The 26,666-nt window shown below is 51.6% G+C and overlaps 1 protein-coding gene across 6 annotated transcripts in view; it reads right to left on the minus strand.

The window, feature by feature from the left end:
• ARID3A (AT-rich interaction domain 3A) overlaps positions 1 to 24,324 on the minus strand; it is a 53,591-nt gene extending 29,267 nt beyond the window's left edge. For 5 of the 6 annotated variants that reach the window (XM_075611464.1, XM_075611463.1, XM_075611462.1 and 2 more), the window contains exons 1-3: positions 24,246 to 24,324; positions 13,093 to 13,709; positions 10,710 to 10,974 (exon numbers count right to left, since the gene is read on the minus strand). In XM_075611464.1, the coding sequence (XP_075467579.1) occupies positions 10,710 to 10,974; positions 13,093 to 13,457 (630 nt within the window). In that variant the 5' untranslated portion in view covers positions 13,458 to 13,709; positions 24,246 to 24,324. Of the gene's footprint in view, positions 1 to 10,709; positions 10,975 to 13,092; positions 13,710 to 15,509; positions 15,605 to 24,245 lie in introns of all 6 variants that reach the window. The other variant, XM_075611461.1, reaches the window with a different exon arrangement.
• Positions 24,325 to 26,666: the final 2,342 nt, after the last annotated feature.

The following is a 26,666-nucleotide window of genomic DNA, read 5'->3' on the forward strand; positions in this document are numbered from 1 at the left end:
TCCAGTGTTATCTTGGGCCTGTCTGTCAGGTATAAAACCCACTTGGTGTGAGTGAATCAGACTTGGCAAGAAGCGGTTTAGTCTAGACGCTAGAATCTTAGAGAACAGTTTAATGGCAATATTGATAAGGGATATAGATTCACAGTTCTCATAGTGGGCTGTGTCCTTACCCTCTTACGGAATTAGGACTATGTCGTCTTGGAGCATTGATTATAATAATACCTTAAACAGAGTTATTAATGCAGAGCTCAAGTAGATGAGGGACCAGGATAGCTGGGAATTTCTTATAGCACAGCATGTGTTTGTGAACCTATCAGGTCCCAGAGCCTTAGAGGACTTTAGTTCCTTAATAGTTTGTTCAACATCCTCATTATCAATTGGCTGGTTATCAGTCGGCTGAAAACACCCAATCAGCGCGAAGCAGCATCATGACGTCGACGCTTCGCGGGCTATTGGCCCAGCGACCTCACTGCCTGCCTCCTCCCGATCGCGCACGCTGGGGCTCGCCTGCCAGTCCATGGAATCGCTCCTGACCGAGCAGGCGAGCCCCAGCGCGGAGGAGCGCGGCTGGACCCCTCTATGGACTCAGCCTAACAGTTTCGTCTGTCGGCCGAAAATCCCTGCGCCTCAGCACGCCTGCGGACGCTCGCGAAAACCCCCTCTAAAGACATCCTCATTGAGGATGACGGAGCTCAGCGCGGCTTCCCCCTCTATGGACCCAGCCTTACGCGTGTTTCCCCCACAAGCTCAGGACTCTATACTGCCAGTGATTGGTCTAACAATTTTGTTAACAATAGTCTGACAAATAGGCAATAAGTTTTATTAGGGGTTCGCAGAACAGAATATTTTTGCACAGTGTAAAACTGGTTGGGAACCACTGATCTCGGAGGCCGATCAGTTTCCAAACATCTAGTAATTGCTTTATGGGATGAGAGGGAGAGGTTATCCCATAAAGCAAAAGTCAGCATAAAAACCGGGTTAATTCTTTCATTATTAAATTGGGATTTTGGGTGGTTAACCTGGATCGGAGACAAACCCAAGAGACACTACGAGGTCAGTTTATTTCTGAATGTAGCCGCTACATCGATCTGCTAGATGACTTTTTTTTTCATAGAATTTTTGATTTGTCCGTCTCGGCGCTTTCACAGCCGAATTAGTGCGGCAGAAATGTAATTCTTCTGTAATTTTTAGCTCATTGTTCCCTTAGAGAGCTTGAGGGGGGAGATTTACATTGGTTTTGCCAATGTTAGACTGCAAAAAATGCAGTTTAAAAATAGCTAAGCCAGCAAGTTTACGATGAGTCGCTATAAATTGCTATTTCCCTTCTAAGGACAGCCCTAAAAAGACTTTCCCAGACTGCGGAATGGGACATTTGGTGGTGGCTGTTTTCGTTGCGGCCAAATGGTCACCGCCACGTCGCTACAGACAGACCCTCTGCCGCAGCCGATTCGCCGCTGGAATCCCTGTTGTCGGACACTTCTAAGGTAAGTTTTATTACTGGTTAGGGTAGGGGGTTAATTTAAGGGCTTAGGATAGGGGATTTTAGGGTAAGGCGCAGTCCATGCTGCTGCGAGGTGTACGCGCACGGCGCTATCACATTGCCTTAAGGCAGCGGTGCGCAAACTGTGGGGCGCGACCCCCAGGGGGGGCGCAAGACTACCGACGGGGGGCGCGGGGTTTACAGAGGCCCCGCGCGCTTCCCGAAGGCACTTAAATTAAGTGCCGGGGGAGCTGCAGGGCCTCTGCAAACCTAACTTACCGTGGCTCCGGCGGCTTCCTCCTGCGTCACCATGGCAACGCGGCGTCAAAATGACGCTGCGAGGTCATGTGACGTCACGTTGCTATGGCAACGTGACGTCATTACGCCGGAGCGCGGGTAAGTTGGGGTTGGGGGGGGGGGGCGCGGGAGTGAGGGGACAGCCGGCAGGGGGGCGCAGGGAAAAAAGTTTGCGCCCCCCTGCCTTAAGGCATTGATCGTGCCCATAGACTACGCAAACGCACGCAACAGCAAGAGGGGGCGCGCATTGCGGCAGGAATCAGTTGCAACTGATTTCTCGGCGCGACGGACAGGTCACGTGAGTGGTTCGCTCAATGAGGCGACATGCCCCTAGACATGACCCCCCCCCCCCCACGGCACGTCTACCATGCCCTGAAAACGTACCCGCTTCACACGGGTGACATCACGCACGCGCACACCTCCGCGCGGACGAAGACTATATGGACGCAGCCTTAGTGGATTTACTTACTTTAGCGGCTGGTGACAAAGTCCCCGGCAGCGGAGAGTCGCGGCAAAACAGTCATAACTAAATGTCCTAGATCAGGGGTGCGCAACGTTTTGGAGCAGCCCCCGTGTGACAGCCCCAGCGCTCGCGCCCATCCTTCTCTGTGACCCGGCGTCAGGTGACGCCGCGGGTCGTGACCATGGCGACGCATCCAGAAGACTACAGAACCCTGGTACATTGAGGTTGCAAAGGCCTCACGCGGACACCAGGCATTCAACTTAAATGCCTCGGGGAAGAACGCGGGACCGCTGCAACGCCCGCGTCCCCCAACAAAATGGACTCGACCCCAGTTTGTGCACCCCTGTCCTAGACCACCCAAACTGGAACTAGTGATATATCTACAGTGATATTTATTGCAAAGCACCTTAGAGCGAGAAGTATCTCTTTCCTCTTATTTCCAACCAGAGATACTGAGAGATGGAGAACCTGAGGTCATTTGCAAGAGTGATATTTTGACCTCACAATTTCCCAGTCACGATAACTAACCTCTCGTCACATTTTTCCAGGGTAGCAAACATTGTTTAGCTTGTTATGTGGAAAGATTGCAAAACCCCTTTTGTAACATACACAGAAACCAAAATAAACAAAAACGGGGAATTTGATTTATATAAAAAAAATTTTTTTTTAATGTGGATGAGTTTGCATTTGTAAAAGTGCATTTCCTGGAGCATCGTATCACCAGCAGCATTTGTGTACTCGGATAACACCGTGCAAGGCTTTCTTGGGCGTATTGGAACCTTTAACATTATGAGGGAATCAGTTGCATATCTCTGAACATCCAAGAAGAAAATACTTTTTTTGGCCAATATGGCAATACTCCAGTGTGAGTGTGGAGCATAAGGAGCATGGGAGAGAAAAGGAAAAAGAATGAGGGGAAACAACATCAAGTATGGAATACATCCCCAAAGCAAATCAGCTTGCGAGTTGGGCAAGACGTAACTTGGGGAGAAGGCGTCCTGCAACAAAAGAGGGACACCGGAGCGTAATGAGAGGCCAGAAGCATTGCGGTCACAAACATAACAGCATATAGCCTTTTGTATCAACTGGAACAAACGCCTCAAAACCAGGAGGACAAGGGGTTAATGTCACAGAACAACAAAGCCAAACTAACACAACCAAAATTAACAAACAGGGCAGGAATATCTCAACCCCAAGAACAGAACGGTGGCGCTCAGCGTTATTACAGCAGACGGAACCGTTTCAGAGCGCCAAAAGGGCTGTGCAGAAGTCGGCATCTTTTAACTGTCAGGAGAGCAGGTAGTAGAACCTGCAGCAAACATACCATGACCCCCAAAACGGAACACAGCCTGGCACTGGACGGGCTAACTACTGATCCTATACCAGCAAGTGTGTATTATTTATCAGTAGGCGTTGTGGTTATCTTCTTCGACAAACCGGGTAGGTTTCATGGTTCTGAGAGACGTCACCAGAGTGGCTTGATTCAGGGTCTCAACTACCTGAAGGCCAAGCCTTTCGAGCCATGATGGGCCATTGTCCATATCACTGATGGATGTTTGCAACCCATTTCTGGTGGCTATTCACTTAAAAAGTTAGCCCCCATTTATATTTCACGTTCTGTTTTTTTTTTCAGTTTGAGTAACCAGCCTAAGAGACCTTCTTTCACCAAGAGAGGTAGGAACAAGGATGTTGAAAATGTGGTAACTTGGGAAGATGTGTAATCATTCAGTTATGATCATTCTCTAGCAAAATCAACAAGATTGCTTTGGTTTTCAGAAGAAAACAAAAAAATGTATGATGATCAAATCTCTTGGATCATTCATACTAGATCGAAGGGGGAATGCTCTATGTGCTGGGTCTAACAAGATCCCGTCAGCAGCAAGGGCCGGGAGAGGCAGCAAGGGCCGGGAGAGTCATCTAGGTGAACCACCGACTCTGGAACATTACAAATTCAAATATTTATTCTCATCCTAAAGAGTATTAGATTTGAGAACGCAGCAAAATGTAAATTGGCCTCACCCCCTCTGCGTGCCCCAATTCTTTCTTCCACTTATTTCCCTAGCAAATATGCCCATTCACCCAAGAATATAACTTTTTGCTTCATTTCTTAGAGTGCTTTCTAGAGTTCCAAGTGTAACATGCTGCTTATGTTGGCAAAAAGGTCACTAATATCCTTTACGGTGGAAGGTTGGCTGCAGAGCTCGTGTTCAGAGTCAGAATAAGCCCATGACAAGGCGCCAAGCATCTCTTGCACCATTAAAAAAATTAATTCATTCAAAATCTCAGAAACCTTGTGCTGTGGTCGTTTTTCCTGTTTTGGAGGCCTGTCTATAGGAGAGAAGTCCTGACCTAATCAATCAAGAACGCCAGTCAGCACAAATGTCTGCTTATACAGGCTTAGGGGAGCACGGACATGCAGAGCTGCGCAGTTAGGCAGCAATCCTGTACAGGTAATCCTCCTCGTTATCCAACGTTTCACTTTACAACGAATGGAATATCCAACACTTTACAATGCCTCCCTATGGGCCATTTTTCGATGCCGGAATGCGTTATCCGACTCTCACCGCCACTGATTAACATGGGACTCACTTTACAACGGTTTTTCTATCCAACTCTACTTCCAGAACAGATTCCGTTGGATAACCGAGGACTGCCCCCGTACAGCGCAGCGGTCACCAAAATATACATTTTTTGGGGGACTCTCAACATTTCCATTTGAAACAAAAACATTGGAGATTTGTTTTTGTTTTTGACAAACTTTAATGTCTTTGGTTAAAACGGCGTTCAGTCCCCAAAAGCCCAGCTTTGCCCTGTCTTGTGTTTGACCAATGCTGGTTTCATTATGACTTTGCAAACAGAAGTAGTTGGAATCCAGTGTTCCCGGAGCAATACGACGCATTCATTTTTCACAATACGGATATTTCTAAAGGAAGCTAAAGTGATCTATATTTTGAAGTGATCTTATATTGGCCTGAACCTTTAACCCTTTTGCCGCCAGAGGGGCCTGCAACGCATTGCTTTGCAATGCGTTGCAGGCCCCTCTGGCGGCAAAAGGGTTAAGCGCCAGGTTAAAGAGGGAGGAGGTCGTTAATAACAAGCAGCAGTTCCTCCCTCTCCTACCGCTCCCATGCTGGGTCCCTGCCAGCTGAGTGTGGAGCGGAGCCAGAGCAGCTCCAGCTGACTGCAGCAGATGCGATTTCTGGACGCCAGCCAGAGGCCTGCGCCGCGGAGAGAACTGGAGACGCTGCTAACACGGAGCGGACGCTCTCACATCCCTGCACGAGCGCCCTGTCACAACACTAACACCTCTCCAGACATTACCAGCAAATCCGCCTCCCCTGCAGGTTACACATCCCCAGGGACCCGTGGTCACCTTTCTCTTCCGACATCACTAGAAAAGCAGCAACAGCAAAGCAATGCACCTATTCCGTGCAGCCAGCTCTGGGGGAGCACCTGCATTTCTGATGCCCAACACATTCCTCTACCCCCCACCTGTTGCTTTCCTCGACAGAGCAGCCTCTCTCCGCCGCACGTGTGTTTCAAAGCCTAGTTTCTTGTGTTTTTTCACAGCTACCTACAATGCAACGTTGAGATTTAACGGTGCAGCCGCCACCAGGGTGAAGCCTGCCTTTTATGTTTTTACACAACCCATTTCGATTCCAGTTGCACAGCTGCCTGTCTCTGCAAAACATGGGTGCATAACTGTTCCCAACCCCCCATCCCCTCCCTAATAGCATCTTGTATTCAGTCACCGCCATTCATGTAATTAGAACAGAGGAAGCGGTGCAGCCACCTCTGGAGTGAAATCCGGCTATTCCAAGGTGGAACAGAGACCATAAAGTCACCTCAGGGACCAGAGTGAGCTAACAGCCATGTAATGTTTCAGGACTGAAACGGAAGCGATTGGCGCTTTAAACAAAGCTTAAAAAAAATTAAAATAAATCAACAGTCATTTTTTCCCCGTGGTAACTAATTGCCTTGGAGAGCGTTAATTGGCCCTTTAATTAGTCCACATGCAAGAGCCTGTCTGCAGGTAAATGGGTGATGGCTATCCCATTCCTTGTGTAAAGTGAGAACGCGGCCATGGCTATCCAAGTAGATAAATGTGCAGCACAGCGAGGATAAGATTAGGATTACATTGGGCCGTGTGAAAAAAACACATCTTTTCAGCTTTCATTTATTTCACACAACAAATAAAAATCCTATCTGTGAGCACATCATGTCTCGGACAGGTCTGCGGCCCCGCCTTTCCCCATCATCTCTTAGCATACAGTGCTTCCACTGCAGCCAGGAATTCTGGGCAATGACATGCAAATGAGCACACTGTCACCTTTTGCTTCTTGTACATTTTAACATGGAATCCTATAAGCTTATGCCTGTCTCATTACACAGCTTTTCAGCACAGCCTGTACTAAAGAAGTGCAAAGCCAGTAACCCTACTCACAGACAGCTTTTATTTTACAAAAAAGTGAACAAGTTTCCTTTTAACTCCTTTGCTGCCAGCGAGGCCTGTAATGCATGGTCTTGTAGGAGAGAGTGAGTGATTTGCAATGTGTTGCAGGCCCATCTGGCAGTGAAGAAGTTAAGGGTGGTTAGATCTTTCTAAAGGAAGCGGCTATGTAATTTTCCTGTCCCTTTGTGAGTAACAGAGATGGAAACAGTGTGTGTGCTGGGAGCTCACTTGTGCATTTAATATGACAGCAGTGGCACAGCAGTAAAGTGAATCTGCTCTGCCTGCAGGAACACCCAGTGTGTCCCCCTCCCCCTCCCACACTGCAGGAAGTGAGAGAGAAAACCCATACAGTGCAGCATTATCAGGGGAGGTGAGGGGAAGCAGAGCAGATATAAACAAGAAGCTAGTCACGCAATACCTGCTATGCAGCAGCAGAACAGGCAGTGCGACAACGCACAGAGCAGCGACACTGCTGGACACGCACACACTCTCAGTCACAACACACAGAGCAGCGATACTGCCGGACACACACAGCGTCACACTGTCACAAGCCTGACATTCTCCGTCACAACACACAGAGCCGCGATACTGCTGGACACGCACAGTGTCACACTGTCACAAGCCTGACATTCTCCGTCACAACACACACAGCAGCGATACTGCTAGACACGCACAGTGTCACACTGTCACAAGCCTGACATTCTCCGTCACAACACACAGAGCAGCGATACTGCTGGACACGCACAGTGTCACACTGTCACAAGCCTGACATTCTCCGTCACAACACAGAGCAGCGATACTGCTAGACACGCACAGTGTCACACTGTCACAAGCCTGACATTCTCCGTCACAACACACAGCAGCGATAATGCTGAACACCATCATTGAAAAACTGGACAACAAAGCCACGTGACAGTGTACTGGGCAGCACCGTCACAAAACTGCAGTGACTTTACAGGAGACCGTGTCACAATGTCACTAATCACAAGCTACCCATTTTCCACTTGTAGAGTTGTGACACTAAATCGTACAATATAAAAAAAATGAAGTCTCAGAATCCAGCTCCCGGGTGAATTCCTGCATCCACACCACAGGGAACGAGTGCATTTCCTGCCCCTCCACCACTGCCAGGCTGAACATTCAACAGCAATATTATAGGGAATTCAGCTTTCCCCGCTTCTGTCCTACAGAACCCGCTGTGTCACCCACCTCTCACAAGGGGAAACAAGGGGAAACAAGACTTTGGGTGAATTATATTCCCCTGCAGGACAGAGTCATATCACTGGGAGCTCATTATTTCTTGAGCATGAAACTTTTCTCCCTAAATCCTTTCTAGCGCTTCATATTGTTATGGTGTGCTGTATGGGGGAGATTCACAAAGCGCTGATGCAGGGTATGGCGCCCGCTCTGGCGGTAACTGGCATTCAGGTCAGTGACTGGTAATGTCGAATCTGGGGGGTGATACTCTGCATCAGCTGTGTACGGCTTGTGTTATGGTCTTTAAAAAATAAAAACTTTCAGCAAAAATCATAATATACATACAGCGATAAAAAATTTTTTATAAGAGACATTTGTATATGTGGGTATATTTGTGTGTGTGTGTGTGTGTGTGTGTGTGTGTGTGTGTGTGTGTGTGTGTGTGTGTGTGTGCGTACACACAGCTATACACAAAAAAGTAAAAAACCCTTATATGTCCCCTCCAGCACAAGATTGCTTCCCCTCCCATCTGGATTACATCTGCTCCCCCCCCCCCCCACCAGGACTCCTCATTGCCCTCATAACATCACATCTCACATGTACTTGCCGAGACCCAACAACAAAGACAGGCCTTTCCTGCAGCCCTGGGGACTGGCATTAAAAATCCCTTCTATTAGCTGCAGCTAGAATATACAGGCTGGGATTCAGTGAGGAGGGGGTAGGATTGGGGGGGATGGGGGTAACATCACCAGAGCAGTTTTATAGGCTGCATTCCTCAGGACAGACACCTCTGTGTGATACTCCTCTCACACACACAGCCTTATAAAGGGTCTCTGTGCAGACAGTTCAGCTGCTGCCCACTCACATTAACCCTTTTCCTAAAGCAGCGGCAATGCCGACTTGACAGCTAAACACATACTGAGCACTCCTCCCTCCCCCCCACTATTCCTTGCATTGCCACTCCCAACCTTTCTAGATTCAAAGCGCAGGGACCTCCAAAGGGCCCCTGTTATAAAGTTATGATCAGCCCACATTGTACCGAGCTGTGGCATAGGTTGGCACCATATAACCCAGGCTGTACTGAAAAACAGTGTAAACGCAGCAGACATAAGCTTATAGGGGTTGTCCATGTTAAAGCTGCAGACCAAGCAATATCCTACGTGTTTTTTTTATAAAATAAATCAGTTCTGCATTATGAGAAAATACTTGTAGCATTTTTTTAAAAGTAAACTCTGAATGACATTTTTAATGTATTATAATGTAAAAAGCATTTTTTGTTTCTATAGACACCATTTACAAAGTCCCATCCCCTTCCTCTCCTGAAACAGGCTCTGGCACACCCCTTTTTGAGCCCCGCCCTCTCTAGCCGTGCACCAATTGTATCTAGTGACTGCCTGGTCACATGATCTTCCCCACAGAACTGTACATCTTTGGTCCACTTCTGCTGCACTGACAGCCATTTAGTGAACACCCGAGCCAAATCTTCGCCCATCGATCACAGGAGAACGAATCAAATCGGCAACTTAGCTAATTACTTATTGTGTGGATTGTATTGATGCACATTAAAGAAAAAAAAGTTTAAAAATAAAATAAATAATAAAAAACAGCAACTTGGACTGCTGCTTTAACATGGATAAGTAAAGAGTGACAGACTGTGCACATTTGCATGTCATTTCCCAGAATCCCTGGCTGCAGTGGAAGCACTGTATGCAGAGAGATAATGGGGAAAAGACATTTGAATGTGCTCACAAGCGATATTTTTATTTGCTGTGCACCATACAAATGAAAGGCCAGAACAGTGATCATAGCAACCTCGTCGGCAGAAGGCCCACAATATAATATAATACATTAGATGGTTTAGAAATGTCCTCTCGAGCTACACAAGGGTTAAAAGCACGGCCAAACAGCGTCGCCAATCATTTCTACACTGCGCTGCTGCACGGATTTCTCATCTCTGCCCCAATGAGCTTGCAAAACTGCAGCCCAGGGCACAAGGATCAAAGTCTCAGAGGAAGCTAGCAGTGGGGTCATAAATGGCCATCTCCCACTTCACAGGCCAGTCCATATTAATGCATTTGTTGGAAAACAAGCTTCTTACCACAGATTAAAAAAAAAAATAATCTCAGGATATGCTACCTGGGAGAATCAGGAGATATGTTTATAGCCTTCACACGGACACATTTCATGTATACCAACTCCAGTCCTCAAGGGACACCCGCAGGTCGGGTTTTCAGGATATCCCTGCTTCAGCACAGGTGGTGCAGTCAAAGACTGAGTCACCGATTGAGCCACCTGTGCCAAATCAAAGATATCCTGAAAACCCGACCTGTTGGTGGCCCTCGGGGACTGGAGTTGCGCACCCCTGATGTACACATATCTTATCTGCTTCAGCGCACACACACACACACACACACACACACACACACACACACACACACACACACACACACACACACACACACACACACACACAAATGAAACATGTCACATAACCATGTCAGAACAGGGGGCAGGATAAGGGAGGTAAGAGCAGTGAAACAGCAGCGCGTCTCTGCAGGATGGAAGTGTTATGGACACTTCCACTGTAAACTTCCAGAACATTATTTTAACCCCTTCGCTGCCAGCGAGGCATGCATCACAACACGCAAAGCTATGCGTTGATGGGACTCTGGCAGTCAAGGGGTTAACACATTTATCCAAAACAAAAACAGGAAAAGGTCATCCAGATCCATTTTGACCCTTTAACCCCGCGACTGCCAAAAGCTCTGAACCCGCGACGCCACCCTAGCAGTGAAGGGGTTATCGCACCAGCTGCTCACCTGTTTGAACTGCTCCTCATACGTCCAGTCCCCGTGGTCCTGCAGCTGGGGGTGTCCTGAGTGCGGCAGCGCGGCCCCCGGACGTTCCCCTCCCCCCGCCAGACGCTGCGGGAATGCCTGCGGGGCGGGGTGCTTGGGGGGCAACGCCGCCCCCTTGCCCGGTTTCGCAGCCTCGCCCGCTCCCAGACCCTCGTCCATGTCTTCCTCGTAGTCATCCTCGCCCTCCTCTTCCTCCTCAAAATCGTCTTCGTCCCACTTCCCCTTCCTGAAAGTTCAAGCAAAAGGGGTCAGAAATTAAACGCTCCCTCTAACTCCTTGCGCAGGGAACGGCAGAGTGACTGCCACAGAGTTTGTGCGCCAGTTACAGTTAGGTCCAAATTGGCTAAGTGGTGCCAAGTCATAAAGCACCTTTACGGCCAATTCAAAACAAATAATCTGCCACGCTGCTTAGTAAATATGGCTCCAAGAAGGCCACCCCTGCAACACGTCTGTGCATCGCCCTGCTGTGGGCTCCAGATAAAGATGTATTGCAAACCTTACTTTTCCATGACCAATAAAAAAAAATTAAAAAGATGTCCGCCTCTCATTGAAGTGATAGGACTGAGGTTCGTGTCATTAAATGCCTGGGTTGTGATGACAGCACTCAGTACAGCTATACAGCGTAGCATATTCAGTAGGAGATGAGGGAGGGGGATTTCTCTCATGAACCTTACATGTGCAGTCTGCTGCTCTCTAAATTGTGTTTTTTGGGGGGGGGGAAACAGAACATCAGCACACAGAACCCCCAATTCTTTGTAGCAGCCATGACTACTCTTCATTTGATGGGAGATGAAGGTTACACAACCCCAGCAGATTTCCAAGTGGACAATTCCAGGAGTGTTACAGGAGGAAGGAAAGAATCACTGCAGAAATGTACAACTGGGCACAGAAACGGTGCACATCTTGCAGTGGAACGGAGGCAGAGTCTGCCTCTTCTACACTTCCTCATCTCGCTGAGGTTTCCTAACCACCCTCAAACATCTGGCGTCAGATGAACGTCGCTGCCAACATCCGCAGCAGCCACCTCAGATAACAGGACCTGCGCCAGGGCGCTGGCACGCAATGTGTGAACAGGTCATAAAGAGGACACACGCGTGGCACATGCTGCCAACTTGTAACCCGGCACCCTGACACAGCATCCCACGTGATGTCACTGCGCACTGGTTAACCTCTTCAGCTCCAACAGGGGTGCTTAACTCCAGTTCTCCAGACCCCCCCCCCCCCCCTTCCCCACCAAACAGGTCAGGATTTCAGAATATCCCAGCTTCAGCACAGGTGGCTCAATCACCTGGGGGGGGGGGGGTGGTGCTTGAGGAGTGGAGTGGAGTCCCCCTAAGCTACAGGTACGGCATAGCAAGACAGACACCTCGGGCAGCAAAGGGCTTACTAGTGCTCAGAGGTGCTCCCCCGCGCTTGTTAAGCTTCCCTGGACTCTGCAATACAATATCCTAAATTAAGTGACTTCCTGTGTCATTCCACACTCACACCCCCCCCCCCCAGATTTATTGTTTCATACAGTTGAAGCTGGGGGGGGGGGGGGGATATCCTCTGGAGCTAAAGCACTAATTTACCCCGTTAGGCGCTCCCCCCACCCCCTGCCATTAGTTCACTTTAGCTTCGGAATGGGACAGCACTTTTAACCCCATCCAGCGCTGGAGGGGCCCGGGCCCAATGCATTGCTAAGCACTTAGTGGGGACTGGTGCAGCATCACACCCACAGCTCCCGATACTGCGAGGGTTAATCCCCCGTGTTCGCCAGTACAAGGGTCACCCCGCTCAGCAAGGGAGACCCTGACCCCCACAACGAGGTCACAGGGCAATGGCCACGGGGGATCACACAGGCAGGTAACCGAGCAAACATCACCCTGCGGGGGACGCGAGGAGAACGAGGAGAGGTCCCGCCAGGGAGGATGGGGGGATGGGGGGGGGGGGAAAGAAAGAGGGTTATAGCAGACATTTACCCCCCCCCCCCCCCAAAAAAAAAAAATCTGCAGGGGGGGGGGGGGATCCTGCTAACTGCAGATCCAGCACAGCTCAATGTAACATATACAAATGCCTGTAATTAACCTGTGACGTACCCTTATGCAGGGGGGCAGTAACAGTAACACTTTCCCTGCCAGAGGGGCCACAATATACTCCTAAATAATGTGCCACGCAGAGCCACATGCCACAGCCACATGCCGCCACCCAAACACCACCACACACACACATAGCCACACATCACAGCCACGCAGAGTCCCTCTACAGGCTACACCACACCACGCAGGCAATGCCCTTCAGGCCCCTGTGGTAGCAGCATTTCTGCCTTACCACCCCCCCCCCACCCCCTAAGACGAAGACTTACAGCTCCTCCTCCTCAGATCCCATGTCTTGGTACCGCTCCCCGTCTCCGTCCCTCGGTCTCTCCTCATCGTCAGATCCCATGCTGTCCCCCTCCTCCTCATCGTCCTCCTCCTCGGACGCGGCAGGGCTGGGCTGCTGACTAAGTCCCGCGGCTGCCGCCCTCATGGCCGCCAGTGCCGCCGCCTGCGCCCGCTGGATCTTCAGGGGCTCCGGCTCCGCCTCCTCGGTGCCATTGCCGGGGTAACCCGCCGAGGGGGGGGTGGTGCGCCGGCCCGCCAGCTCGTGGTGCTGCCTGGCTTCCAGCTCCTGCTGCAACCGCGCCCGCTGCTGGCGCTGCAGCGTCTCCATCACTGCCTGCAGCTTCATGGCGCGGGGTGGGCGAGGGGAGCCACGCGCTGCCTCCTCCACCTTCCGAGAGGGGCCGGACTCACTCACGGGATGTGGGGGGGAGGAGAGGACAGAAAGTATGACAGCAACGAGGGGCTCAGTGTGGGTGGTGGGGGGTCCAGCACATGGTCCTCTGCCCTCTCCCCCCAAGACTCTTGAGGTGCGTCAGCGCAGCGCGGCCCCTCGTGTGTCTGCGGGGCTGGAAAGCATTCATGTGACTTTGTCCGAGACCTGCCGAGCAAAAGAAGAAAGGGAGATCAAAGTCACACACGTGTGTGTACACGGTAGCACAGGGAGCCGCAGAGATTACAAACTCACACGCGTGTGTACACGGTAGCACAGGGAGCCGCAGAGATTACAAACTCACACGCGCGTGTACACGGTAACACAGGGAGCCGCAGAGATTACAAACTCACGCGTGTGTACACGGTAACACAGGGAGCCGCAGAGATTACAAACTCACACGCGTGTGTACACGGTAACACAGGGAGCCGCAGAGATTACAAACTCACACGCGTGTGTACACGGTAACACAGGGAGCCGCAGAGATTACAAACTCACACGCGTGTGTACACGGTAACACAGGGAGCCGCAGAGATTACAAACCCACACGCGTGTGTACACGGTAACACAGGGAGCCGCAGAGATTACAAACTCACACGCGTGTGTACACGGTAACACAGGGAGCCGCAGAGATTACAAACTCACACGCGTGTGTACACGGTAACACAGGGAGCCGCAGAGATTACAAAGACACAGGGATCGGGGGGCAACACAGATCTAAAATTGTTACACACGTTACGGGCCAGCAATGTTAACCCTTTCACTGCCAGGGGCCTGCAACGCATTGCAAGTTATTCTTTAGATTGTGAATATATATATTATATATGCACGCGCACACACGTACGTACACGAACTTGTGTGCACGTACGCGTGCGTACACGTGTGCGTGCACGCACACGTGTGCGCGTATATGCGGGACGCACGTGTGTGTGCGTGTATACGTTTGTGCATACGCATGCACGTGTGTGCATACGCATGCACGTGTGTGCATACGCATGCACGTGTGTGCATACGCATGCACGTGTGTGCATACGCACTCACTCCCGCGTGTACTTATGCGCGTACGTACGTGCGTGTGCACTGTTACGCATGCGTAAGCGTGCACACGCACACGTACGTACGAGTGTGTGTGTAAATGACACATGAGTGTGTGTAAATGACACGAGTGTGTGTAAATGACACACGTGTACGTGTAAATGACACACGTGTACGTGTAAATGACACACGTGTACGTGTAAATGACATGTGTACATTACACGCACACACATTTTTTCTCTGCAATAACAGAAAGTCCGTTTTTGAGCTCCGAGTTGCTGCGTGTCTACAATTTGTCCAAGGTACAATTCCTCCAAAATAAGGACAAGGAGCAAAAGTATTCACAGAAACGTGCACAGAATACAGTCAGCAGCCGCCCAAACCAGAACCCCACCATATGCAATCATTAAGCCAGCAAAGCAGTTATTTCCTATCAGAGGAAGCTGCAGCTCTCAACACAAATGTGAGCGCACCACTAAACCTAGGGCAGAAAATCACAGACCACTGCGGACAGCGTAAAAGGACGCGTCAGAGAGGCCAGCAACACAGCGCTGCGGAGCAATTACTTCGCTCCGCAGCGCTGACCTACCCCCCCCCCCTCTCCCCATGCAGCGTGAGCGTCAAAGGGATCATTTAAATGATATAGGTCCTACTTCTATACATATTTTACCAGGAAAGACCGATCCATTGAGAAACCCAAATATGCTCTGGGACAGAAACAATTCCGGACAGGATGTACAATAACACACACTGACGGCTTAACGCTTCGATATGCAGCATTTTGTAGTGAGATCTATAATAAATCCAATGCCCTGTAACCTATTCTCAATACAGACCCCAAACCTTCCTCCCCAGTAACACAACCCCTTCACACACCTCAGCACCTCCCACTCACCCCCCCCCCCCAAAAAAAACCTACACACACACACTGACCCCACAGAAGACAAGCAGGTCTCCCCTTGATCGTCCCTCCCAAGCCTGGGATAAGCAGCAATGTTGTTAGCAGGCGGTTTCGCTTACACGGCCCTCTGTGTGACGGGTGAAAACAAGAGGGGATTGAGGATCACACAGAGGGTGTGTGTGAGAGATTAAACAAATACAGTAACTGTGGCTTGGGTGGGAGGCATTAATAGAGGGAGGGGCCCAGTGTCTCCCCTCCCCCATTCCATGGACATTAGGCTCTTAATTATCTAAGCAGATAGGCAGGTTTAACACTCTCTGTGCTGGAGGTGCTAACAGCACTGCAGAGCAATACTGAGCGAGAGGGAGCGCAGCGCCGCACTGCAGAGCAATACCCAGCGAGAGGGAGCGCAGCGCCGCACGGCAGAGCAATACCCAGCGAGAGGGAGCGCAGCGCCGCACGGCAGAGCAATACCCAGCGAGAGGGAGCGCAGCGCCGCACGGCAGAGCAATACCCAGCGAGAGGGAGCGCAGCGCCGCACGGCAGAGCAATACCCAGCGAGAGGGAGCGCAGCGCCGCACGGCAGAGCAATACCCAGCGAGAGGGAGCGCAGCGCCGCACGGCAGAGCAATACCCAGCGAGAGGGAGCGCAGCGCCGCACTGCAGAGCAATACCCAGCGAAAGGGAGCGCAGCACGGCAGAGCAATACCCAGCGAGAGGGAGCGCAGCGCCGCACGGCAGAGCAATACCCAGCGAGAGGGAGCGCAGCGCCGCACGGCAGAGCAATACCCAGCGAGAGGGAGCGCAGCGCCGCACGGCAGAGCAATACCCAGCGAGAGGGAGCGCAGCGCCGCACGGCAGAGCAATACCCAGCGAGAGGGAGCGTAGCGCCGCACGGCAGAGCAATACCCAGCGAGAGGGAGCGCAGCACCGCACGGCAGAGCAATACCCAGCGAGAGGCAGCGCAGCGCCGCACGGCAGAGCAATACCCAGCGAGAGGGAGCGCAGCGCCGCACGGCAGAGCAATACCCAGCGAGAGGGAGCGCAGCGCCGCACGGCAGAGCAATACCCAGCGAGAGGGAGCGCAGCGCCGCACGGCAGAGCAATACCCAGCGAGGGAGCGCAGCGCCACACGGCAGAGCAATACCCAGCGAGAGGGAGCGCAGCGCCGCACGGCAGAGCAATACCCAGCGAGAGGGAGCGCAGCGCCGCACGGCAATACCCAGCGAGAGGGAGCGCAGCGCCGCACGGCAGAGCAATACCGAGCGAGAGGGAGCGCAGCGCCGCACGGCAGAGCAATACCCAGCGAGAGGGAGCGCAGCACCGCACGGCAGAGCAATACCCAGCGAGAGGGAGCGCAGCGCCGCACGGCAGAGCAATACCCAGCGAGAGGGAGCGCAGCGCCGCACTGCAGAGCAATACCCAGCGAGAGGGAGCGCAGCGCAGCGCCGCACGGCAGAGCAATACCCAGCGAGGGAGCGCAGCGCCGCACGGCAGAGCAATACCGAGCGAGAGGGAGCGCAGCGCTGCACGGCAGAGCAATACCCAGCGAGAGGGAGCGCAGCGCCGCACGGCAGAGCAATACCCAGCGAGAGGGAGCGCAGCGCCGCACGGCAGAGCAATACCCAGCGAGAGGGAGCGCAGCGCCGCACGGCAGAGCAATACCCAGCGAGAGGGAGCGCAGCGCCACACGGCAGAGCAATACCCAGCGAGAGGGAGCGCAGCGCCGCACGGCAGAGCAATACCCAGCGAGAGGGAGCGCAGCGCCGCACGGCAGAGCAATACCCAGCGAGAGGCAGCGCAGCGCCGCACGGCAGAGCAATACCCAGCGAGAGGCAGCGCAGCGCCGCACGGCAGAGCAATACCCAGCGAGAGGCAGCGCAGCGCCGCACGGCAGAGCAATACCCAGCGAGAGGGAGCGCAGCGCCGCACAGCAGAGCAATACCCAGCGAGGGAGCGCAGCGCCGCACGGCAGAGCAATACCCAGCGAGAGGGAGCGCAGCGCCGCACGGCAGAGCAATACCCAGCGAGAGGGAGCGCAGCGCCGCACGGCAGAGCAATACCCAGCGAGGGAGCGCAGCGCCGCACGGCAGAGCAATACCCAGCGAGAGGCAGCGCAGCGCCGCACGGCAGAGCAATACCCAGCGAGAGGGAGCGCAGCGCCGCACGGCAGAGCAATACCCAGCGAGAGGGAGCGCAGCGCCGCACGGCAGAGCAATACCCAGCGAGAGGGAGCGCAGCGCCGCACGGCAGAGCAATACCCAGCGAGAGGCAGCGCAGCGCCGCACGGCAGAGCAATACCCAGCGAGAGGGAGCGCAGCGCCGCACGGCAGAGCAATACCCAGCGAGAGGGAGCGCAGCGCCGCACGGCAGAGCAATACCCAGCGAGAGGGAGCGCAGCGCCGCACGGCAGAGCAATACCCAGCGAGAGGGAGCGCAGCGCCGCACGGCAGAGCAATACCCAGCGAGAGGGAGCGCAGCGCCGCACGGCAGAGCAATACCCAGCGAGAGGGAGCGCAGCGCCGCACGGTAGAGCAATACCCAGCGAGAGGGAGCGCAGCGCCGCACGGCAGAGCAATACCCAACGAGAGGGAGCGCAGCGCCGCACGGCAGAGCAATACCCAGCGAGAGGGAGCGCAGCGCGGCAGAGCAGTACCCAGCGAGAGGGCGCGCAGCGCGGCAGAGCAGTACCCAGCGAGAGGGCGCGCAGTGTGGCAGAGCAGTACCCAGCGAGAGGGAGCGCAGTGTGGCAGAGCAGTACCCAGCGAGAAGGTGCGCAGTGTGGCAGAGCAGTACCCAGCGAGAGGGTGCGCAGTGTGGCAGAGCAGTACCCAGCGAGAGGGCGCGCAGTGTGGCAGAGCAGTACCCAGCGAGAGGGTGCGCAGTGTGGCAGAGCAGTACCCAGCGTGAGGGTGTGCAGTGTGGCAGAGCAGTACCCAGCGAGAGGGTGCGCAGTGTGGCAGAGCAGTACCCAGCGTGAGGGTGTGCAGTGTGGCAGAGCAGTACCCAGCGAGAGGGTGCGCAGTGTGGCAGAGCAGTACCCAGCGAGAGGGTACGCAGTGTGGCAGAGCAGTACCCAGCGAGAGGGTGCGCAGTGTGGCAGAGCAGTACCCAGCGAGAGGGTGCGCAGTGTGGCAGAGCAGTACCCAGCGAGAGGGTGCGCAGTGTGGCAGAGCAGTACCCAGCGAGAGGGCGCGCAGTGTGGCAGAGCAGTACCCAGCGAGAGGGTGCGCAGTGTGGCAGAGCAGTACCCAGCGAGAAGGTGCGCAGTGTGGCAGAGCAGTACCCAGCGAGAGGGCGCGCAGTGTGGCAGAGCAGTACCCAGCGAGAGGGTGCGCAGTGTGGCAGAGCAGTACCCAGCGAGAGGGCGCGCAGTGTGGCAGAGTAGTGTATACATAAATGATGTACATCCCCGTAGATACAGCTGCAGTGGGCAGAGAACTGCTGGCCCCTGAATGGGTTAAAACAGCAGCTGGAAAAAGCTGCAAACAGCACAGCAGGGACCCTGTGCCTCCCCCTCCCCCCCAGCTCCTGAAGGCTTCCTGGGAGGGGGGATACATGCAGGGGGTGGGAGGGGACACTCCCTAAAGTGTGTCTGCACAAAGGGTCACTGCAGCTCCCTCTGTACACAAAAGGAAGGTTTTTGTTAGGAAACAGCTTGGTTTCACCCCGAAGTGGCAGAGAACAGGGGAGCATAACTCACCAGGGGCTTCTAAACCAACGCCTTAATACTGATATATTGTCCTACTTTTTGGCAACACCTTAAATGCCAGAGAGTGCCCGTCGCTTGTTAGCTGTAAATAGGACCTGGCTGAAACCAGCAATGTTCAGGGGAGAAATGTCATAGAAATCAGAGATTTAGACTGGGCAGGGTTACTGATTCTGCGTCCCAGGCAGAACTACCACACTCAGGGCTTCTGAGCAGAAGTGCTGTATAATAATGATAGGTTCTGTTTCCTTATATTGGACCAACAAGAGAGGTCTACATTGATGTATTAAAATGTACAGAGCTCCCCAAACCTCACAGCTCTCTTCTTCAGGTTATCAGAGCTCCCCAAACCTCACAGCTCTCTTGTTCAGGTTATCAGAGCTCCCCAAACCTCACAGGTTTCTTCTTCATGTGTACAGGGCTCCCGAAACCTCACAGGTCTCTTCATGTGTACAGGGCTCCCCAAACCTCACAGGTCTCTTCTTCGTGTGTACAGAAAGCTCTGTATACACCAATACATCTCTGATCAACTCTATTGTTGACTGTTACAAAGCAAAAGCCTTTTAAAGTATAAAAGCTTTAAAAACAACCATCCCAGACATAAGAAAACAACCATGGCTGGTGTTACTGCATTCTCAGTGCCATTACAGTGAGGCTGGTGTGTGTGTGTGTGTGTGTGTGTGTGTGTGTGTGTGTGTGTGTGTGTGTGTGTGTGTGTGTGTGTGTGTGTGTGTGTGTGTGTGTGTGTGTGTGTGTGTGTGTGTGTGTGTGTGTGTGTGTGTGTGTGTGTGTGTGTGTGTGTGTGTGTGTGTGTGTGTGTGTGTGTGTGTATATATATATGGAAAATGTTATAGTGATATAGATACTGTATATAGATATATTTATAACACTAACATTTTCCCAGGTTGAGAGAAGTCCCAGACTAACAGGTGAGGAGCTGAGGGTGGTGGGCACAGAACTCCCTGCTTAGCTGGCAATCTAATTAAAAGGTGCAGTCCCATCAAGTCTGTTCTCCAAACAGATGTTTAGATTACAGGTGGACGTCTCACGAGACCCTGTGAAAAACTGGTTTCTTGTTTTCGTTGGGACTTTATAAAAATGGCTGCCGCTGTGAAGACCTGCTTTATCATATCTATTACAATCCTGAGAAGGTCAAAGAAGGTGTGGAGTGGAGGAGCGCTTTTGTTGTATGACAAACACTGAGTAGCTAAAGTGCAGAGATACTCCGAATCATTATATAGCGCAGTGTGTTTATTGGCAGGAGAGGGCTTAGCAAAGAGCTACACAGTATCAATATACGGTTATACGGTATATACGGATAATGCTCGGTTATCCAACGGAATCTGTTCTGGAAGTAGCGTTGGATAGTGAAACCATTGTAAAGTGAGTCCCATGTTAATCAGTGGCGGTGAGCGTCGGATAACGCATTCAGGGGTCGAAAAACAGCCCATAGGGAGGCATTGTAAAGCGTTGGATATGCCATTCGTTGTAAAGTGAAACCATGGATAGTGGGGACTACCTGTATGTACATTGTAACATATTCATGCAGTGAATCCAGCTGTAACCTGTTCTATGCCAGAGACCCCTGCGCAAAACTGCTACAAATTACCTACCCCCCTTACAAATGAAGCACCTTGACTTTTTGTCTGCCAGACACCTGCGTGTGTGTGTGTGTGTGTACACACACACACACACGCACACGTCCAAAAATACCTCAATATGGAGTCAAAAGCAGTCTAAGGCCTGGGACATGGTGCAGGGAGCGGCGCTGGGCAGCGCTGACATGCTAAGGCCTGGGACATGGTGCAGGGAGCGGCGCTGGGCAGCGCTGACATGCTAAGGCCTGGGACATGGTGCAGGGAGCGGCGCTGGGCAGCGCTGACATGCTAAGGCCTGGGACATGGTGCAGGGAGCGGCGCTGGGCAGCGCTGACATGCTAAGGCCTGGGACATGGTGCAGGGAGCGGCGCTGGGCAGCGCTGACATGCTAAGGCCTGGGACATGGTGCAGGGAGCGGCGCTGGGCAGCGCTGACGCTCATGCTCTCCTGCTCAAGCAGTAGATTTTTCTTGTCCCTGCATGAGCGTCAGCGAGCGCGCTTGTGTGCCGGGTGGGAGCCGGGAGTGGAGGAGGCGGGGCTAACGCACCACGTCACGGCGCCGACGTCACGGACTGCCATTGGCTTATGGCAGTCACGTGACCGGCCCTGCGCTTGCATGAGCGGCAAAAATTCTCCTGCATTTCCACACGCCTCTGCACGCGCCGTCTAAAGCCGCGCTGATGGGGATAATGTTTCCCCTCGGCGCGGCTCAGCACAGTGTTTTTGACCATGTCCGAGGCCGAAGTGTGGGAAGCTGCTTCTCTGGAAGTGTGCTCACACTTCGTATACATATGAAAAGAGTGAGAATCAGCCCTCTATCCCATTGTAGTAACACTCCGTTTGTAGATGGATATCCAGATTCACTTCACATGGGGCACCACACACTTGGATAAGGAAGAAAAAAAAATGTTACATTTATTTATAAAAGGAACACGCCACACCAGTGCTCTGTGGTGTAGAGAGAGAATACACACACACACACACACACACACACACACACACACACGTCTCAGAAATGTTGGGCTTCTTTGTATTTTATGGGCTAGTGAAGTATTCTCCTTTCACTGTTTGTGCGCCCAGTGCTGGTATCACAACTGCTACGGAGGTTACAGAACACATTATTCAAGACTAAATTTACCGTGCACGGAATTTTTTTATTTGAACTACACAAGAGGGCGGCCATTTCCCCTAATTTCACCAACATACAAACATACATACGACACACATATCTCAAACAAAAAAATGTCTTGAGAAAGGTCCTTTCCAGGACCGAAACGTGAATGCAATACACTTTGCTTCGGTACAAGCCCTGTGAGGGCCACCTATTCTTTTCTGTTATCTCCAGGTATGGAGCATGCAGGCAAGCAGATTGTTGTTGGAGTGCAGTCCCCTCCAATATATATATATTTTATATAAGAAAGGAGAACTGGGGCACAACCAGTACTAGCTTTCCTGCCTGGGTGCCCGTAAAAAGGATTAAGGCATAAGAAAAAACATCAGGCACTTACAGGGCTCATCAAAAACATGTAAAGGGGTTATTAGAGGGTCACTGTTTCGGGTTACGCTAGAACTTTGGAAATCTTGAAAAAGGTTCTAGGTTGAACCGGAATACAACCCTTTAAGAATTCCTTTACATTATTTTCATAAGCCCTGCAAGTGTCTAATTTTGTGTATATATGTTATATATAGCTTGTAGAACAGTATATATATATATATATATATATATATATATATATATATATATATATATATATATATATTCCAACATATTCCTCTGCGTGCTGAAATATATATATATATATACATACATAAATCCAGCACGCAGAGCATGTAGGTTTATATAGCCAGCATACACAGCAGCATATCAACATGCAAAGCAATGTGTATGTATATATATATCCAACATGCAAAGCCTTTCCTCCAGTGAGCAATTAACCCTTTGCAGCTCTGTGTCAAACAGACTATGCTGATCTTTGGGATATTGCTCATGTCACAGAGGCAGTGACAGGTCGTCCCCTCATGTCACGAGGCAAGGGCAATGTCACAATATAAACACACAAGGGACTTGGACACGCAGGTGGGGGCACAGTGCAGTAAGGGGTGTCTGCACTCTCGGGGGTGACGGGGGCAGGCAAAACCAAACTGCCAAATTCCCAGACAGGAGATACCCTACAGCACACCCCTTACCCCCAGACAGGAGATACCCTACAGCACTCCCCTTACCCCCAGACAGGAGATACCCTACAGCACTCCCCTTACCCCCAGACAGGAGATACCCTACAGCACTCCCCTTACCCCCAGACAGGAGATACCCTACAGAACTCCCCTTACCCCCAGACAGGAGATACCCTACAGCACTCCCCTTACCTCCAGACAGGAGATACCCTACAGAACTCCCCTTACCCCCAGACAGGAGATACCCTACAGCACTCCCCTTACCCCCAGACAGGAGATACCCTACAGCACTCCCCTTACCCCCAGACAGGAGATACCCTACAGCACTCCCCTTACCCCCAGACAGGAGATACCACACAGCACTCCCCTTACCCCCAGACAGGAGATACCCTACAGAACTCCCCTTACCCCCAGACAGGAGATACCCTACAGCACTCCCCTTACCTCCAGACAGGAGATACCCTACAGAACTCCCCTTACCCCCAGACAGGAGATACCCTACAGCACTCCCCTTACCCCCAGACAGGAGATACCCTACAGCACTCCCCTTACCCCCAGACAGGAGATACCCTACAGCACTCCCCTTACCCCCAGACAGGAGATACCCTACAGCACTCCCCTTACCCCCAGACAGGAGATACCACACAGCACTCCCCTTACCCCCAAACAGGAGATACCCTACAGAACTCCCCTTACCCCCAGACAGGAGATACCCTACAGCACTCCCCTTACCTCCAGACAGGAGATACCCTACAGAACTCCCCTTACCCCCAGACAGGAGATACCCTACAGCACTCCCCTTACCCCCAGACAGGAGATACCCTACAGCACTCCCCTTACCCCCAGACAGGAGATACCCTACAGCACTCCCCTTACCCCCAGACAGGAGATACCACACAGCACTCCCCTTACCCCCAGACAGGAGATACCCTACAGAACTCCCCTTACCCCCAGACAGGAGATACCCTACAGCACTCCCCTTACCTCCAGACAGGAGATACCCTACAGAACTCCCCTTACCCCCAGACAGGAGATACCCTACAGCACTCCCCTTACCCCACACCTTTGCAGTCTCTCACATATAAGCCCACGTTACCTCTGCCCCCCACTCTCTATTGCCTCCTCTCTACACATAACCCCATCTCCTTTCTTACCCCCTCGGCCCTGTTACTCCTTACCACATTCTCTTACCCACCCCTTATATTGCCCCTAGTTCTTTTCACCCCCTCCTCTACTTTTGCTATCCCCGGTACTCTCCTTAGTTACCCCTATCTTATTGCTCTTACCCCCCACTGTCTGCGCAGCTTCTCTCCGACCGAGGACAAACTTGGGATCTGCATGCAGCCCCGCCCACTAAGTGAGGGGCGGAAACCGGGGCGGGGCATACATAATAGGAACAACCCCATTGGACAGAATCCAAGAAGCATCTGCAAACTACTCACCTCACTATAATAAGGGAGCATCTGCAAACTACTCACTTCACTATAATAGGGGTACGTCTGCAAACTACTCACCATATTATAATAAGGGAGCATGTGCAAACTACTCACTATACTATAATAAGGGAGCATCTGAAAACTACTCCCCTCACTATAATAAGGGAGCGTCTGCAAACTACTCACTGTATAAGGGAAGACTCTTCAACTCTTTTTCCTCCGCAATATTACAAAGAAACGCCCTTTCCTCAGTTGCTCAACTGTTAAAACTCTGACACAGACCCTCATTCTCTCCGGTCTCGGTTACTGTAACCTCCTGCTGTCCGGCCTTCCTGCCTCTCACCTGTCTCCCCTACAATCTATCCTAAACGCTGCTGCCAGAATCACTTTACTCTTTCCTAGATCTGTCTCAGCATCTCCCCTCATGAAATCCCTCTCCTGGCTTCCGATCAAATCCCACATCTCACACTCCATTCTTCTCCTCACTTTTAAAGCTTTACACTCTTCTGCTCCTCCTTACATCTCAGCCCTAATTTCTCGCTATGCACCATCCTGACTCTTGCGTTCTTCTCAAGTATGTCTTCTTTCTACCCCCTTTGTATCTAAAGCCATCTCCCGCCTTAAACCTCTCACAGACTGCACCACACCTCTGGAATGCCCTTCCCCTCAGTACCCGACTAGCACCCTCTGTATCCACCTTTAAGACCTCACCTTAAAACACACCTGCATAACGAAGCATTTGAGTAGCTCGCGGCGAATACTATACACCTGTTGCATAAAGCTTGGCCCCTTGCAGACGCACTTACCAGAACGCCCTCCTACTGTCTCTGTACGTCCTTCCTACCTACCAATTAGATTGTAAGCTCTTCGGAGCAGGGACTCCTCTTCCTAAATATACATTTTTAAGTCTGAAGCACTTATTCCCATGATGTGTTATTTGTATTATTTGTTATTTATATGATTGTCCCGTGTATTACTACTGTAAAGCACTATGTACATTAATGGCGCTGTATAAGTAAAGACATACATACAGTACATACAACTGGCAGGTCGAAGGGCATTGATATGGTCCTTGGACTTTCAGCTGCTTAAGCCACTAGTATGCACATTGTATTAGCAGGAACAAACTGCAAGTTTTCACACTTAAACTCACTTGTAAGTTCAAGTCATTTAAATATATGTAATGGTGTTCCCCACCCCCCCTCTGGGAGATTCTGCCATTACATGGTGTACAGTACTGGGATACCTCTTGGTTCACAGGATGTTGAGTTGTCCACCGGTGTTATTGGGGACCCCTGGACAGGTTTCTGGGGTACTTTACTGGTCTTTATCTCTGTTGGTACAGCGCCTCCATCTGCTGCAGGCTCCATTGATGTGGAGAGAAATCCTGTGCAGGAGAACTTACATCCACTCCCCCAGATAGATTGCACACCAAGGCAGGAGTATAGTTAACTGGAACCTTTTATTCTTTTCTGCATACACAGCCACACAACTGGTATCTGCATCAGTACAGTGAAACAGGTCTCCAACCTCAGGATGGTCCCCAGACATCCACCCCCAGCCAAGGGCACCAGAGGCAGTCCTTAATCTTCCCTGACTCCCTAATAGAGCCAGGGGAATGGTACCACTCATCACTCCCCCAAGGGGAGTGGATAGTGGGTGCCAATGCTAGATACACCCCTGTGCGAGTACCTGTCTCTCTCAGGGGTAGAGACACTGACTAAATTTAGATGTGCAGCCTCTTAAATACAGAGGGGAAAGGTCCAAGGTCTGAGCCCAGTTTGGGAAAAACACAGGCCTTAGCCCACCTCCTCCCCTATCACTCAAGAGAGCTGCTTACTGTGGGGAAAACCCAGGATCATTGGTCCTGACATTGCCAGCACTTTTACCAGTGCTTGCATGTCAGGGAGGGCAGACTGGTAGCCAAAATCAGACATGGCTACACTCTCCCTCTGGTGGAAAATCCAATGTCCTCACTTGGAACCCAATTTGGAGTACCATCCTTCTACTGGTAACCTGGAACAATAACAACAGGTTATTAACAGTATCACCATCACATTGGCATACAATTGATATAGCACACAGACAAACGTAATACATACATTTTCTTTAAACAGTAGTGACACCGGTCACTCCCAACATGGAGAACCTTGCTACCCTCTAGTAGTAATGATACGGGTCAGGCTTTTTAACTAGTGTTACTGTCACTGAAAACACTCTCTTAGGATGCCGCTGTATATAGAGTGCCCCACTTACCACACCCCCATACGG

Source organism: Ascaphus truei, chromosome 8 (assembly GCF_040206685.1).
Source record: "Ascaphus truei isolate aAscTru1 chromosome 8, aAscTru1.hap1, whole genome shotgun sequence".
NCBI classification, from domain to species: Eukaryota; Metazoa; Chordata; class Amphibia; order Anura; family Ascaphidae; genus Ascaphus; species Ascaphus truei.